This window comes from Diadema antillarum, unplaced genomic scaffold, assembly GCF_040938485.1.
Source record: "Diadema antillarum isolate AM-2024a unplaced genomic scaffold, OU_Dant_1.0 seq00000692_RagTag, whole genome shotgun sequence".
NCBI classification, from domain to species: Eukaryota; Metazoa; Echinodermata; class Echinoidea; order Diadematoida; family Diadematidae; genus Diadema; species Diadema antillarum.
The window spans coordinates 119,735-133,203 of record NW_027271597.1 but is presented as its reverse complement, the minus strand read 5'-3'; the positions used below and the strand labels follow the sequence as shown (position 1 = coordinate 133,203).

Below are 13,469 nucleotides of genomic sequence, written 5' to 3'. Positions count from 1 at the left end.
CTGTAAAGCTATCAATCATGGACAGAGTCAAATATAGAGCAGGACGGTTTACACACCGACAGAAACACACAACGGCACAAACACGAAACAAACACAAGCACAATCACACACACACCCAAACTCTCTCTTATTCTCCAACTTACAAAATTATATAACTAGATACCTCAACAATTACATGTATGTACAGTGGATTCCAGTTATAATGAAGTCCTCAGGACCGGCAATTTTCTTTCGTTACATCGAAACTTCGTTATAACCGAACAAATAAAGAACAAAGAGCGGATGATTTTGCGGCCTGAATTTTTACTTCCTTCTTTTTTTTTTTTACTTCCTTTTACTTACTTACCGGAATTTCGTTACTACGGGAGTGCACTGTATGTAGTTTACTAACACACATTTGAACCCTAACAGTACTGATACTGACACCGTAACAGTACCGATACAGTACCGATACTGACACCATGAATCTTCCAGTGTTGAAAGTGACATTAAACCTATCAAAACTGTCGAGACTATTTACCCATCATGCTTGGCCTGACTTCAATGCAGATGGTGGGTCGGCCAAGCTCCCGCCAGTTGTACCTCAGGTAGGAGACATCATTCATGGAGATGCTTGCCAGGAGGCTGTTGTCCAGGGCAAGATAGAACTGGTGGTGGTCCATGAACTAAAGGGTCAGCAGAGTAAGGCGAAACAGGTCAGCTCAACAAATGATAAAATACTGGTGATAATCACTGGTTTTAAGCCTGAATTACACATCCTTACATTTTTATTAACATAGTGATGCACATTTAGTTTTGTGACTGGTCCCTTGTAGAGAAAAAAACAACACTAAAACAAAATTGAAGACAATAATACTGGCCTGGCTGGTGCTCAAAAGACCAGCCCACACATTTATATCAATTTTATCAAAGCTCATGAACAGATAATTTTTGTGACTATATGGATATGATTGAAAGTCATTAAAATGATGACTTTGTGAAGAAAAGATGTGCAACTCTCATGCAATATTGCAAACGAGGTTTGCTCATGTTTCTAACAATCCACAAGAACTTCAACAGACTTAATCTCAAAGAATGAAGAGCAATCAAAATGATAAAATAAATATTTTGCTTCTTGAAATATGGGAACAAGTACTGTCTGTTGCATACATTTGATACGAGTCAATCGCATAGACATAAGTAGTTATGTCCAACAAAAGCAAAACATAAATGACACATGATATTGATCTATGCAATGACAAAAATAATACCAAGAACTTGTAGTGCCTTTCCTACATTGTAGTAGTGCCAATAATATATGAAGACACATTATTGTCCTAGCTTTAAAGAATAGGGATCATATCTACAGATATATATCCCAACACTTAAGTCATCACAGAATCATCCCACTTTTCTTCCTTGTGTCCCGTGGTGAAGAGCAACTTTGCGGATTGGATGTCTTCGTACAAACATGGGTGTCATGTTCCAGTAAAGGGATCCACTTGGGGCTTGGATTACCTGGGGCAGGAAGGCCAATACCGTCCCGTGCAGTGCGTAGAGTTTGCTGGTACTCAGCAGCCCCACTTCCTTGTTGACGTTCCCAGTCAGACCAAGCTTTTCATTGTGACCTTCAGAAAATAAATGTGTAATAGTTTCTAAGGAGAATAGATTCCAAGGGGTTTCATGAGACATCCATGTCTCAATTACGTCACTTCAAAGAATCTCAGTAGAGCTCAAAAAAGCATGTTAGCTCTTTATGTGTCATGGTGTAAACCTGTTGTGTGCCACATTATTCTGAGAGAGCAATGTAGTCTTGCTTTGGGAAAACATTCTGTTTTTCAAATCTGTGTAACTTTAAATAGATTTGCATTACCTTGGACATGCAATGAGAAAAGTTGTTGAGAAAATGCCAAGCTCTGCTTTGATGTGAAAATTAACAAAGCTATGACTGCTCTTCTTTCAATTGACCAGTAACAACATTAATGTAAAGATACTTTTGCACACAAAACAATGAGAGAACTTATGGCACACTGCTTGATAGTCAATCACCACATAAAAAATTGCAAGCTACATGTGACAAGAATGGATGCGCCATAAAGACTTTCACTGCACTGTGGCATTTGGCGATTTATCATGTTTGGGCAGGTTTGTGCATTTGAGCAGAATATGCGAACTTGGCGCGGCGTCAACTAAGTTGGTCGTGCAAACATTGCACATAAAGAACTAAATAGCAGCAAAGGTAGAAGCAAAAATAAGTGACCAAATGTTGGCATCTGTTGAGAACCAGGTGGTATGAGGGCTACGTAATTTGTAGCTCACCATACTTTGAATATACTGGGACAGCCCTAGGTGCATCAAAGTGGCAATATGATGAATGTAAAACCACAATATCCACTCACTCCTTTGATAAAGAATTTGTCAATATTTGTATTTGAATGGGATACCAGGAAATATTGCACGAGTTAGAGCCAATATTGCTTGAATCAAAGATGAGTGCAATATTAACCCTAACGAGTGCAATATTCCATGGTATTCCATGAATCAAGGCCATCCAATATAATCATTATCATCTATACCAGGGTTCCACACTAACTTTTATTTTTGGTGGCCCAAAGGCAAACATCCGACCTTTTTCGGTGGCCCAATCAGGCCACCAAATTCTTCATTTCTGAAATTTTGGTGGCCTGACGTGCATTTTTGGTGGCCCCGGGCCACCGTTAGTGTCGAGCCCTGTCTATACAATCAGTAGAGCAAGCATAAACTGCACAAAATTACCAAGCTTCTACTCGTCTTTGAAGTTGACTCAGCAGTCGACAGTCACATCCCAGCGCTGAAAAGGGGAAGCCCCTAAAACTGCGTATAAAACAAGCAACTAGCAAGATGTTTGCGCACTTGTGAATTGTAACAAAATGACGCGCACTAGTAGCAAGCATTTGAGCATTCAGCAAGCGCTCGCGCAACAGGCGAGACAGAATCAAATATGGTATGATCTTGAACGGCAAGTAACAACGGCAGCCTATGAGGAATTAATACGTTGGCCTATGCGTTTTGTTCAATATGGTCTGATATTGAACGGTAAAAATTGAGCGGACAACAATACGCGTTTTTAATGCACTGCTAAAACGTCCTACATAGATGATAATCTTTGATATGTATTCATACATGGCAAACCAGTTTACAATTAGACTTAACATTATGTGATGCTCTGGGCATCAACTTGGTAGAAACCTAAAGACAACACAACACAGCATTGCAAAGTAGCAGCTTTATTTCAAATTCATGTGATAGAGAAAATGAATAGAGAAACTAAACAAATGTGATATCGAGGTTGGGGGACAACATATCCTATAAAAATGAGGCTAAATCTTGCCTTAGGTGTATTAAATGATAAGATAATGAAAAGTCCATTTATCTGATCCCTTGATTCCAAATTGTATTCATTGTTGTTGTTGTTAAGATTATATGCTCCCCGCAACAAACTAATGTAATCTTGTTTACCTTTCAAAGGTCCACACAATCTAATCAGCAAGAATAGAAGAATTCACAATCATAGTATGATGAGCTCTTCAAATAAAACTTTAGACAAAATCTCTGAATGAAAACTTTCACTGCTGCGAATTTGCATAGCCTTTAGATACCACGCTGTCAAAACTTTTCATACAAACTATTGAAACTTTTATCCAAAAAACAAGCCATGTTTCAACTACATTATCTAATTTCAACCTCTCATATAAGATTTACCCATAAGTCTTGATATGCTGGATAGCGCCCTCGCTGGTCGGATCTGGAGAGGGGCAACCTCTGCCACAGTCTGAATCTGGAAGCCATGCTCTCGCATCTTGTCCAGGATGTAGTTGTCTTGAGCCAGCAAGGCAACTGGAAAAAATTTGAATAGCATGGCAGAGCAAAGCAAATATTCATTAACTGGGGGGGTTGCTTGACGTGTAATGCGCACAGGGTGTGATAACTCAAGTGGCTGTACCTGCTACATAAATTTGAAAATTGTATGTGCATGGTATGCACATACACACATGAATACTGATAACGTGAGGTAAATTCAATTGTTCATTCCACCAACATTTTCCCCCTCGATAATGTTTTGATTACTGTTTTGATTTTTGTTTTTGAGACCTTTGCTTTTGACTTCAATCATAGGCAATGAAGTTGAATTAAGTTAACTTTGATGCTCTATTCACATCCTAAAAGAATTGAGAGATCTTGCAACTTTGTTTATCAATGTATAAACTGTGGGCTCTGCATTTAGCACATAACTAGCAAAGTCCACAAGGTAAACACCATACAGCCACACGTCCTTCGTAACAGCAATGTCAGAATATCATAACCTCTGTGGGCTTCATCAGCATATGTGCTGCAGTGGGGCAGTTTTAATTATAGAATGGGTAGCGAGAATCCTGCGATCTGATTGGTCGAGAGCTATGTGTTGATTTTTACTGGCCGCACGCTACGTACGCTGAGTCACAGTGGTAAACATGTTATCGCGCACTTGTAGCAAGAGTACGCGTACTTGTAACAAAGGTTTGCGCACTAAGCAAGCGTTCGCGCACTCAGGTTGGCCATGCGTCCAGTAAAAACTGATGCACGGCTGGCCGTGCGTCCAGTAAAAACTGATGCATGCTCGTTTACGGCAAGCCAAAAGAAAATGCATCCAGTAATTTTGTCATCGGGTAACACGATAGAAAAATGGGTTTTTGACAAGAAAATTACCCATTCTATAAATCAGATGACGCACATGTCTTTTCGTGCGTTAGTCGGAATATAGTGTGCATGCGGTAACTATGGAATTTAGCCTAAACCCACTCGGCTATCCATAGTTACCTTATGCACACAATTCCGACTGACGCACTCAGACCTGTGCGTCATTTGTATACTCTACAATGTCCAATCCAAGCCCAGACCCACCTTGCACAACGAGGTCTGGCTTCTGCTCCGTGGAGAGCCTCCTGTTGAGGGGGTCAATCTCTCCGGGGGCTATGAATCCCTCCCTAAGGAGGGAGCCCAGGATGTAGAGGGACTGTCCCCACAGCTGGGGGATTTTCCCTCCGGGAAGCCGGTCTTGACTGTGGGGGTTCTTGTACTCCAGTTCCACCTGATGTTGGAAGGACACAAGGGGACACATGTGGACGTATACTTTCAGAAATTAACAAACACTTACTATCAGACTGCAGATGCTACTTTTTCAAAATCTTAATGTTGCCATTAAACTCATGACACAAAATCAGAGGTTACCCATAGCTTCTTTCTATCTGAAGTGGAGGTGTTGTGGCCGAGTGGATAAGAGCGCATGTCTCTGAATCACATGAGCGTGATTTAGGTTTGTGGGTTCAAGCCCCACGAAGCCCAACATGCTTGCCTTTCAGCAAGGCACTTAATCTATATTGCTGCTCTCCGCCAAGGAGTATAAATGGGTACCCGGTAGGATATGAGAGTGTTTATGTTGGTTGATCAGCATATGCGCGCCTGTAAAATAGCAACTGTCTGGAATGCTCCCCAGGGAGTAGAGAGTGTGAGCACCGTCAGTGCTGGTGGAAAATAACGTATCCAGAGACTGGGGTAATGATACTAGTATGTATGCGCTTTGAGCACTCTACTGAGTGGAATCCCACATACGTTTACCTCTCTGATTCATTATAGGCATGTGTGAAAGAATAATCAATATCCATCTTCAGGAGTTATCACTGTAACATACACTTATAAATACAGCTTCCTAGGTCTTTTGCACAAGACTTAGCTATTGGTCAGTGCTACAGTACAAAGAGTTTCTATTGTGCATGCCCCAGAGTACACAAACCTTGTCTGAGGGCACGTAGTAGAGTTCAGGCACAATCTTCGTTCCATCGCTATTCCGGACCATGATTTCTTCCAGGGCCTCGGCGTACTCGTCTGCCTGCTCTTTGCACCCCCGAAAGACCCCGTCCATCACCAGGTAGGTCCAGAAGAGGGGCCACTCACACTCTATGTTCTCAAAGATCTTCAGCTCGGCCGGCTCATAGTATAACCTGTTGGGATCCTGGAGAAAGAATACACCAAGACAATAAGCCAACTACAAATGTCACGTGTAATACGCGCTGCAACAATGATTAGTTCTTCTTATGAAAGGCTGATGTGATGGAGACCTCACTACAAGTTCTTGCATTTGTCAAAATGAACAGCAAGAAGAAGAACCTTTTCAGGAACATGATAAGAATGTAGACATATGCACCCAATAGTAGAATAATTTCATACATATATATATATATATATATACTTTTGCCTTGTACAGTGATAAAAGTGCAGGGAGTGTTACCAATACATGAAAAGAAAAAACAAATCAGCAGAACACTGTATTTAGAAAACATGTATCAGCCAGTAGGCAGCCACACGACAAGTAGATACTATCTTGCCAAACTACACATCCAAATGAGACAACGGCTATCAATGCTCCACAGACAGAAATCATCAGAACCCAGATTCAAACACCTTTAACCCACTGAAGACTAGTCCCGAGTATACTTGGGCAAGTGTCATGGGGAAGTTTTAGTTAAAGCAAAATCAGCTCATCCTCAATGGATTAATGATAGATGTATGACCTTTGAAGATGGCATCTGACTGATACTAACATTTTGACAAACAATCAATTCTTTTGTAAGCACGTTCTGCAGCAAATAAACATGATACAAAAGCTGTCTTCCAAATATCATTACTATGGCAGTACAAGCATGCACATTAAACCTAGAAACAGCATCTGATGTCTTTTTTTTTTTATGTTGTGAGTGTTCAACTTGACTTTCAAAACTGAGTCATTCACCTATGTGCACAGCAATTCTTGCATGCAAATCAATCTAAATCTAAACGTGGAGTCAGTATTGCTTTACAGTGACATCTTAGGTGCTGTGCTTATATATCCTATAGCAGTGACTTAGCACTTATTTCTGGGCCAAAATGGAGCACTTTATTTGCCACACTCTTTTAGTTTTGTCATTGTCTTGAAAATGTTGCACACTGTACCTCCTTTGCGGTCTTGTGTCCATCCCTCAGAAACCTCTTGCACCCGTATCGTCCCTGCAGTTTGTCTACTATCTGCTGCCGTGTCAGGCTCACGATAGATTCATCGTCCACTGCGAAGGCAGGGTAACTGATGATGCTCAGCAGACCCGCATCAATTTCCTATGAGTTTATTACACAAACAAGACTTCATGAGACAAAATTATCAGTCGGTATGAAATGATTACAGTGACTTTTGTACACTGGAACTGGCGATTAACTTGGCGGTACTGTCACGAAAGGAAAGCGCTGTCAATTCTGGATTCTTTGTTTTCTTCATTTACGCACAGACTGTATCAGAGATGATTGTACCTGATCTTCTGGCTCAACAGAGTAATACCAAATGTGGCTATTGAGTATTAAGTCAGTGTCAGATTCATATGAAGACTTAAAATAGATAACAAAAGTTGACTACAGGGAGAGAATCACAAATGGGCAAAGAAGCAAAACTGTGATGATCTGTTTCTTCTAAGCAATGGAATCAGTCACTTAACAATACACATAGACACTGGGTATACCGGTATTATGATTGGGTAATAACACCACACTGTAAGCCAGCACATGTGTAACTGGCACTCCAATGCAAAGGAGAAAACATGAACTTGGCACATAAAGGGCTAATCTCAATAATACTAGCGATGCTATGTGAAAACCATCTGATAAGGCTGTTTGGCTGGCGAAAATCACAATTGTATGCATATTGTCTTGCTAGGCTTTTTCTAAATCAAAACAAACAAAAAGCAAATGCCTCCCTCTTCAACACATTTTCTGGATTTCCTCTCACCTTTGAGCTAGATTCTCTGGGCAGCATTGAGTGTAAGATGGCTTGGCACTGGGCAATCTTGTCTGAGTGGACATGGATCATTGATCTGGGGCCGCCTCTTGCTCCAAACAGATCTAGGTCATTGATGGCCTCCATTGCAGCCTAAAATGAACACACAGGATTTAGACACAGACTAGCTTACTGGAACCTTGAAAAAAGCAGCGACAAACTGCAAATCTCCACACCAGAAAGTCTGTGAAAATACCCAACTTGTGACAAGGATGAAATGCATGTGATGAATCAAAGTATCCGCTGAATTTCAAACCAGTGAGAAAAATATGGCATCCTTGGAAGTAATGGGAAACACCGGACTGAGGAAACTTTATCATAATACCTCTGTCATTTGTTCAAACCTGTTCTTATGCTCTCAAAACACTTATAAAATCACGCTGTGCTAGAGTAGTTATTGCATGCACAATGAGTAAGTTAAAATCAATGTAATCGTGCCTCTTCAGTGACACGTAACTTTCATGGCATCATTAGTGAGTTCTCCTCGGAACAAAGACAACTTAACAAAAATGTACAACTTGTTTTTCTGCATTGCGTATCGTAATATCTTCATGGTCGAGACGCATCTGTCTTTCAAGGTAATGCTCTGTCTATTCTAGTACCTTGGCCATGCCAATGGAAGTTGAGTTAAGCTCCGGCAAGCCTTGGTTGGTCTTGTCACCCCTCTCCCAGATTCCATAATCCTGTGGATGCGAAAGAGAAAACTGATATAAATTTCACAAACCATACCTACACACTATGTAGGAATGCAAACATAGTCTATCTTTAGTGTAAACAAACTAATGTATTCCACATGTACCATGTAAACCATGGTCTTGACATCATGACTACAGTTATCTGTATACTCACTAAACAGATTCATCTGATTGGAAAATCAACTGGATGAGCATTCGTTTTATCACAATCAGTGGAAATTACCTTTGCTTGATAAGACTTTCACCTGCTGGCTCTGAAGGCTTCTTCAGATCGAGCGCTGTGAGAAGGACTTCCCACGGGCCGACGGGCCGGGCTGAAGAAGCCTGCAGAGCCAGCAGGCGAAAGTCTTAACAAGCATAGGTAATTTCCACTGATTGTGATAAAACGAACGCTCATCCAGTTATCTGTATAGTTTTAAACATGTGTAGAGTGTTTGCCAAACAATGCAAACAAATAAATATTCCTTTTGGTCAGAGATCTAAAACCACTTGACTCTCAGACTTGAGGTATCAGAACCCCAACCCCATCCAAAGACGAACTTTGTGAACTATGAATGCTCAACAACTTGGCAGCAGCATACATGGTACACTGTTGATTAAAACAGTAATGACTTGCAATGAATATTGCAGCTAATGACAGACAGTACTTACCCCAATGCGATATGCCTCCTCAATATAAAAGATGAGATTCTGCACAAACGCAACCTCATCCAATGTAAAGATTATTTGCAAACCTGCAACAGAGGAAGAATGGTACAAGAAAGAACATACAGTGTTAATACATGAATATCTTTCTTTCCCTTGAGCTTTCTCTGTAGCATTATACATTTCCTTTATGAAGTAAAAACAATGTTAAATGACACAGGCATGGACAGTGGGTGTGATTTTCAACAAGATGCAATCATTTCACATCTGACAAGATCTTACTCACAGGTCTCCAGCCTTCTATACCACTTGTTTTTTAAACCTAGAATTAATTTCTTCAAGTACTTTTATCTCTGAAAATGTTTATAAAACTATGAGAGTCTCACGAACAGACATCTAGACATACATTGTACTTGTAAACAGACACACAGACACACAGACAGACAGACAGACAGACAGACACACACACACAAAGGCATGAAAGATGGATACCTGAGACAGTCATCTGTGAGAGCATGAGGAGGTAGAGGGAGGTAGCGTCAATCTGGAGGTGGCCCCACTCGGTGTCTTTGACGCACGGGTCGCCCGTCTCGCTGTCGTACTTGGCGTGCAGGGAGTCCAGGCGGCTCTGGGAGAGCTTGAAGGCCTCCACCTTGGCTACCTGCTTCATCATGCTGGTTAGGAGGCCCCGCATCAGCTTTACCACTTGCTGCCATGGCAACAGGAGCAAAGGTACATTAATGATGCCATTGTAAGGGAGAAAAAGAGAAAGTAATCACTTTTCACACAAATTCACACATAGAATTACTAGGGTACACAATCCTATGTTGTGTAAATTTCTTCTTTATGTCTGGTGTACCAGGAACTGTCTGTCAAGTACAATGAATGAAATTTTACCTTAAAGACAACATTCCTTGCGCACAAGTCTACAGCATTGGAAGAAATAATGCTTATACAACTGTGTATATTGGTACTCTCCCTTTACTTTGAGTAAATTTGGTGGATGAAAAAGAATCCTTCTCTCAAGCTAGAATATCAAGAACACCAACTCTTCTGTTATCAGACAAGGAGATTCTCCATTATCACAATTAAACAATGTTACTTATGTTATTTCGACACCAAATCTAAGGAGAGCTCTAAATAATTCCATAAATAAAGTAGAAATCAAATCAAACTGATGAAAAAGGTACTCTAATACATTCCATGCAATGTCCTTTAAATGCATCAATTTCTGTGTAAACAAAATGATCTTTTTCTGCTTTTGAATAGAACATCTATACACAATTTATCCACAGAAACAGATTAGATGCATCATTCAAGACTGAACTTTGACCTGACCTGCTCCAGCTCATAGGCCTTGGCTCTGTCCTCATCCAGATCAGCCTGCTTGCGGTAGGCCAGGGCCAGGCCCCAGACAGACATGATGCCGTACACATTGTCCCTTACCCAGGCGTGTTTCTGATCTGCAGTGGCTTGCAGCAGGCCTGTGATTGGATTCTGTATGGACAGAGTAAAGACAATGACTTAATACACAAATTTATACATAAACAAGGAAAAGTAGAAATTACGCGGTGCGTAATATATGTCCCCGTCGGAAGTAGCATTTTGTAGCAAAATGTACAATGTAGGTCAAAAATCAAGGTCAAAGGTCAAAGAAGTCAAAGGTCAAAATTCTGTGTAGAAGTTTTGAAGCCCTAACCTAGTGCCATCACATAAAGCCAACAGAATCGAAATCGGGTTAGAAATGGCGAAGGAGTAGCATTTTGTAGCAAATGTACAATATAGGTCAAAAATCAAGGTCAAAGGTCAAAGAAGTCAAAGGTCAAAATTCTGTGCAGAAGTTTTGAAGCCCTCACATAGTGCCATCACATAAAGGAAACGGTATCGACATCGGGTTAGAAATGGCGAAGGAGTAGCATTTTGTAGCAAAAGGTACAATACAGGTCAAAAAATCAAGGTCAAAGGTCAAAGAAGTCAAAGGTCAAAATTCTGTGTACAAGTTTTGAAGCCCTCAGCTAGTGCCATCACATAAAGCAAACAGAATCGAAATCGGGTTAGAAATGGCGAAGGAGTAGCATTTTGTAGCAAAATGTACAATATAGGTCAAAGGTCAAGGTCAAAGGTCACAACTGAAATTCTGTGTAGAAGTTTCAAAGCTCCCATGTAGTGCTCTCATATAAAGCAGACAGAATCAAAATCGGCTCATAAATGACAGAGAAGTAGCAAATTGAACATTTTGATCACATACGGATGCACACACGGACAGACAGACACACACACGTATGGAGCCCGTTTCATAGTCCCCTGCTCGAACTCGTTCGGCGGGGACAACAATTAGAGTAGAGCCAACTGCGACCAGCCCCAACGCTTTGCATTGGGGCTGCGCATTGTAGGATTTTGGAGCTGGGAAGACCTAGTATCGCGGTTAAATTTCACCTTTATACTACAAAATGTGTCAATTTGAATACTTCCCGATGTATTCCAATTATCGACAAGAGGATATGCGGAACGTATTAGTCCGCAGATAGTCCATTTCTGTCCAAATCAATGACTCTCTGCTGGTGTGGGCACCTTCACCCAAACCCTTTCGCTCGCCACTACACAGCACGCAGTGAAAGGGCCTTGTTCAAAGGCTAAAATCATCATGACTCTCATGTGTATTCATCGCGATTCTCATGCGTATTCATTTCGCCAACACGCAAAGTGCCACACAAAGGTTGCATCGAAAGCCAAAGACTGAACGGGAGGGATGGAGATGAATTCCAAAAAACGTCTTTTCAAGACTACATGGTACCAATGTGGAAATTAACAAGTGAACATATTGTATTAGTAAGGTAAGAAACGTATGTATTTTATAAAAGTAAGCCTTGTGCTGGTAAAATACGAAACTTGTAAGTTGTATTGGCGCGAAAATTTGTTTCTCTTTTTTAATGTACATACAGTGGCAGCACTCTTTTGACTCAGGGCGCCCCCACAGTATAACTGTGTACAAGGAGCGCCCCAGGATTATAGTAGAGCATGACTCCATGAGTTTCTGTTTGTTGTTTTTGTTGTTGGGGTGTTTTTTGGCAGCTCAACCAGATGCATACAGTATGTAGTAGCTGCTTTTAACAAGAACCCATACAGCCCCCTCATTCATGAGCCGATTTCCTGGACCGACATGTAGCCTGTGGTTGAATTTTGGATGGTGCTATGGATGGTCAAATTACGGGCGGCTTGCTTGAATTTACTGCATCTACACTAGTGCAGCAAGTGACTGTTCCTTGTGTCCAAATCCGTACTTTTAATGTTATAATTATAAACACAGACAGACAAAACACACGCGTCACAAGCAAGCAAACAAACGCACGCCAATGAAAACATAACCGGCTTCATTGGCAGACAATTTCTACTGGTTACCTAGACAGCTCCAGCCAAGGTCCTATGGTCCATGGATCCCACAGCCTAACCACATAAACATTTTACATCTAACGTTAGACCTACCCAGGCTTCCAAATGCGGCCGCAGGCGCGGCAGGGCAGGGGTACTAAATATTAGAGCAGGGCAGGCAGGGTTGACCTACATTACTACTGTAGTACCAGGTACATGCACACCCATATCTCCACACGTAGCTCTTGCGAGATCTCGCGCCGGAGCTTGTCTGATACTATCGCATACATGTCATCAAAATGGGTATGAGATACCTACCTGATAAGCAAGAATAGTTTTTGATACCAAACGATAATAGTAGTCCAAACGGACACCAGAGTTACTTCTACTTCTCATGATGAGAAAGTTTCCTCGATGTGAGGGACGATCAAGGTGTTTACATTTTTCCCTGTAAAGCTAATAAAGGCTCGTTCACCAAAACTACCATAAGGTCAATATATTTCGTGCAAAACTTGCTATAAAACATTCAGCTGGATCACAGATGATCTAAAAAAAAATAAGGTTACAATTTGTTTCTTAATGAAATATTGTTGAACTTTTATTCATATCTTTTGTGACTCATGTGTGAAAAAAACGAGCAAGTAAAATTTTCTGTACGACTGGGTCATTTGAAAAGTAGACCTTGATTTTGATTACGATGTACATCTGTTACCAATTTGAAAAAGGCTACAGGGGTGATATCTGTACAGGTGCAATTGGCGCATTTTGAAAACACTTAAAAAATAATGAAGAAGATCATAATCACATGATCTGTTAAGAGCGAACACGTGACAAGTACTAGTATCTATTTTGCTTACCGTGTGATTTTGATTTTAAAAAAACATACAAATCACTGGTGACGTTAATGA

The 13,469-nt window shown here is 40.8% G+C and overlaps 1 protein-coding gene across 1 annotated transcript in view; it reads right to left on the bottom strand.

Annotated features, from left to right (window-relative positions):
• The window catches only part of LOC139737393 (probable phosphorylase b kinase regulatory subunit alpha), a 59,113-nt gene extending 46,116 nt beyond the window's left edge, over positions 1-12,997 (bottom strand). The window contains exons 1-12 of the mRNA XM_071648068.1: positions 12,880-12,997; positions 10,531-10,689; positions 9,685-9,901; positions 9,199-9,281; positions 8,455-8,535; positions 7,805-7,945; positions 6,985-7,143; positions 5,789-6,007; positions 4,900-5,086; positions 3,721-3,855; positions 1,498-1,607; positions 521-665 (exon numbers count right to left, since the gene is read on the bottom strand). Coding sequence (XP_071504169.1) covers positions 521-665; positions 1,498-1,607; positions 3,721-3,855; positions 4,900-5,086; positions 5,789-6,007; positions 6,985-7,143; positions 7,805-7,945; positions 8,455-8,535; positions 9,199-9,281; positions 9,685-9,901; positions 10,531-10,689; positions 12,880-12,957 — 1,714 coding nt within the window. The 5' untranslated portion in view covers positions 12,958-12,997. The remainder of the gene's footprint in view (positions 1-520; positions 666-1,497; positions 1,608-3,720; positions 3,856-4,899; positions 5,087-5,788; positions 6,008-6,984; positions 7,144-7,804; positions 7,946-8,454; positions 8,536-9,198; positions 9,282-9,684; positions 9,902-10,530; positions 10,690-12,879) is intronic.
• Positions 12,998-13,469: the final 472 nt, after the last annotated feature.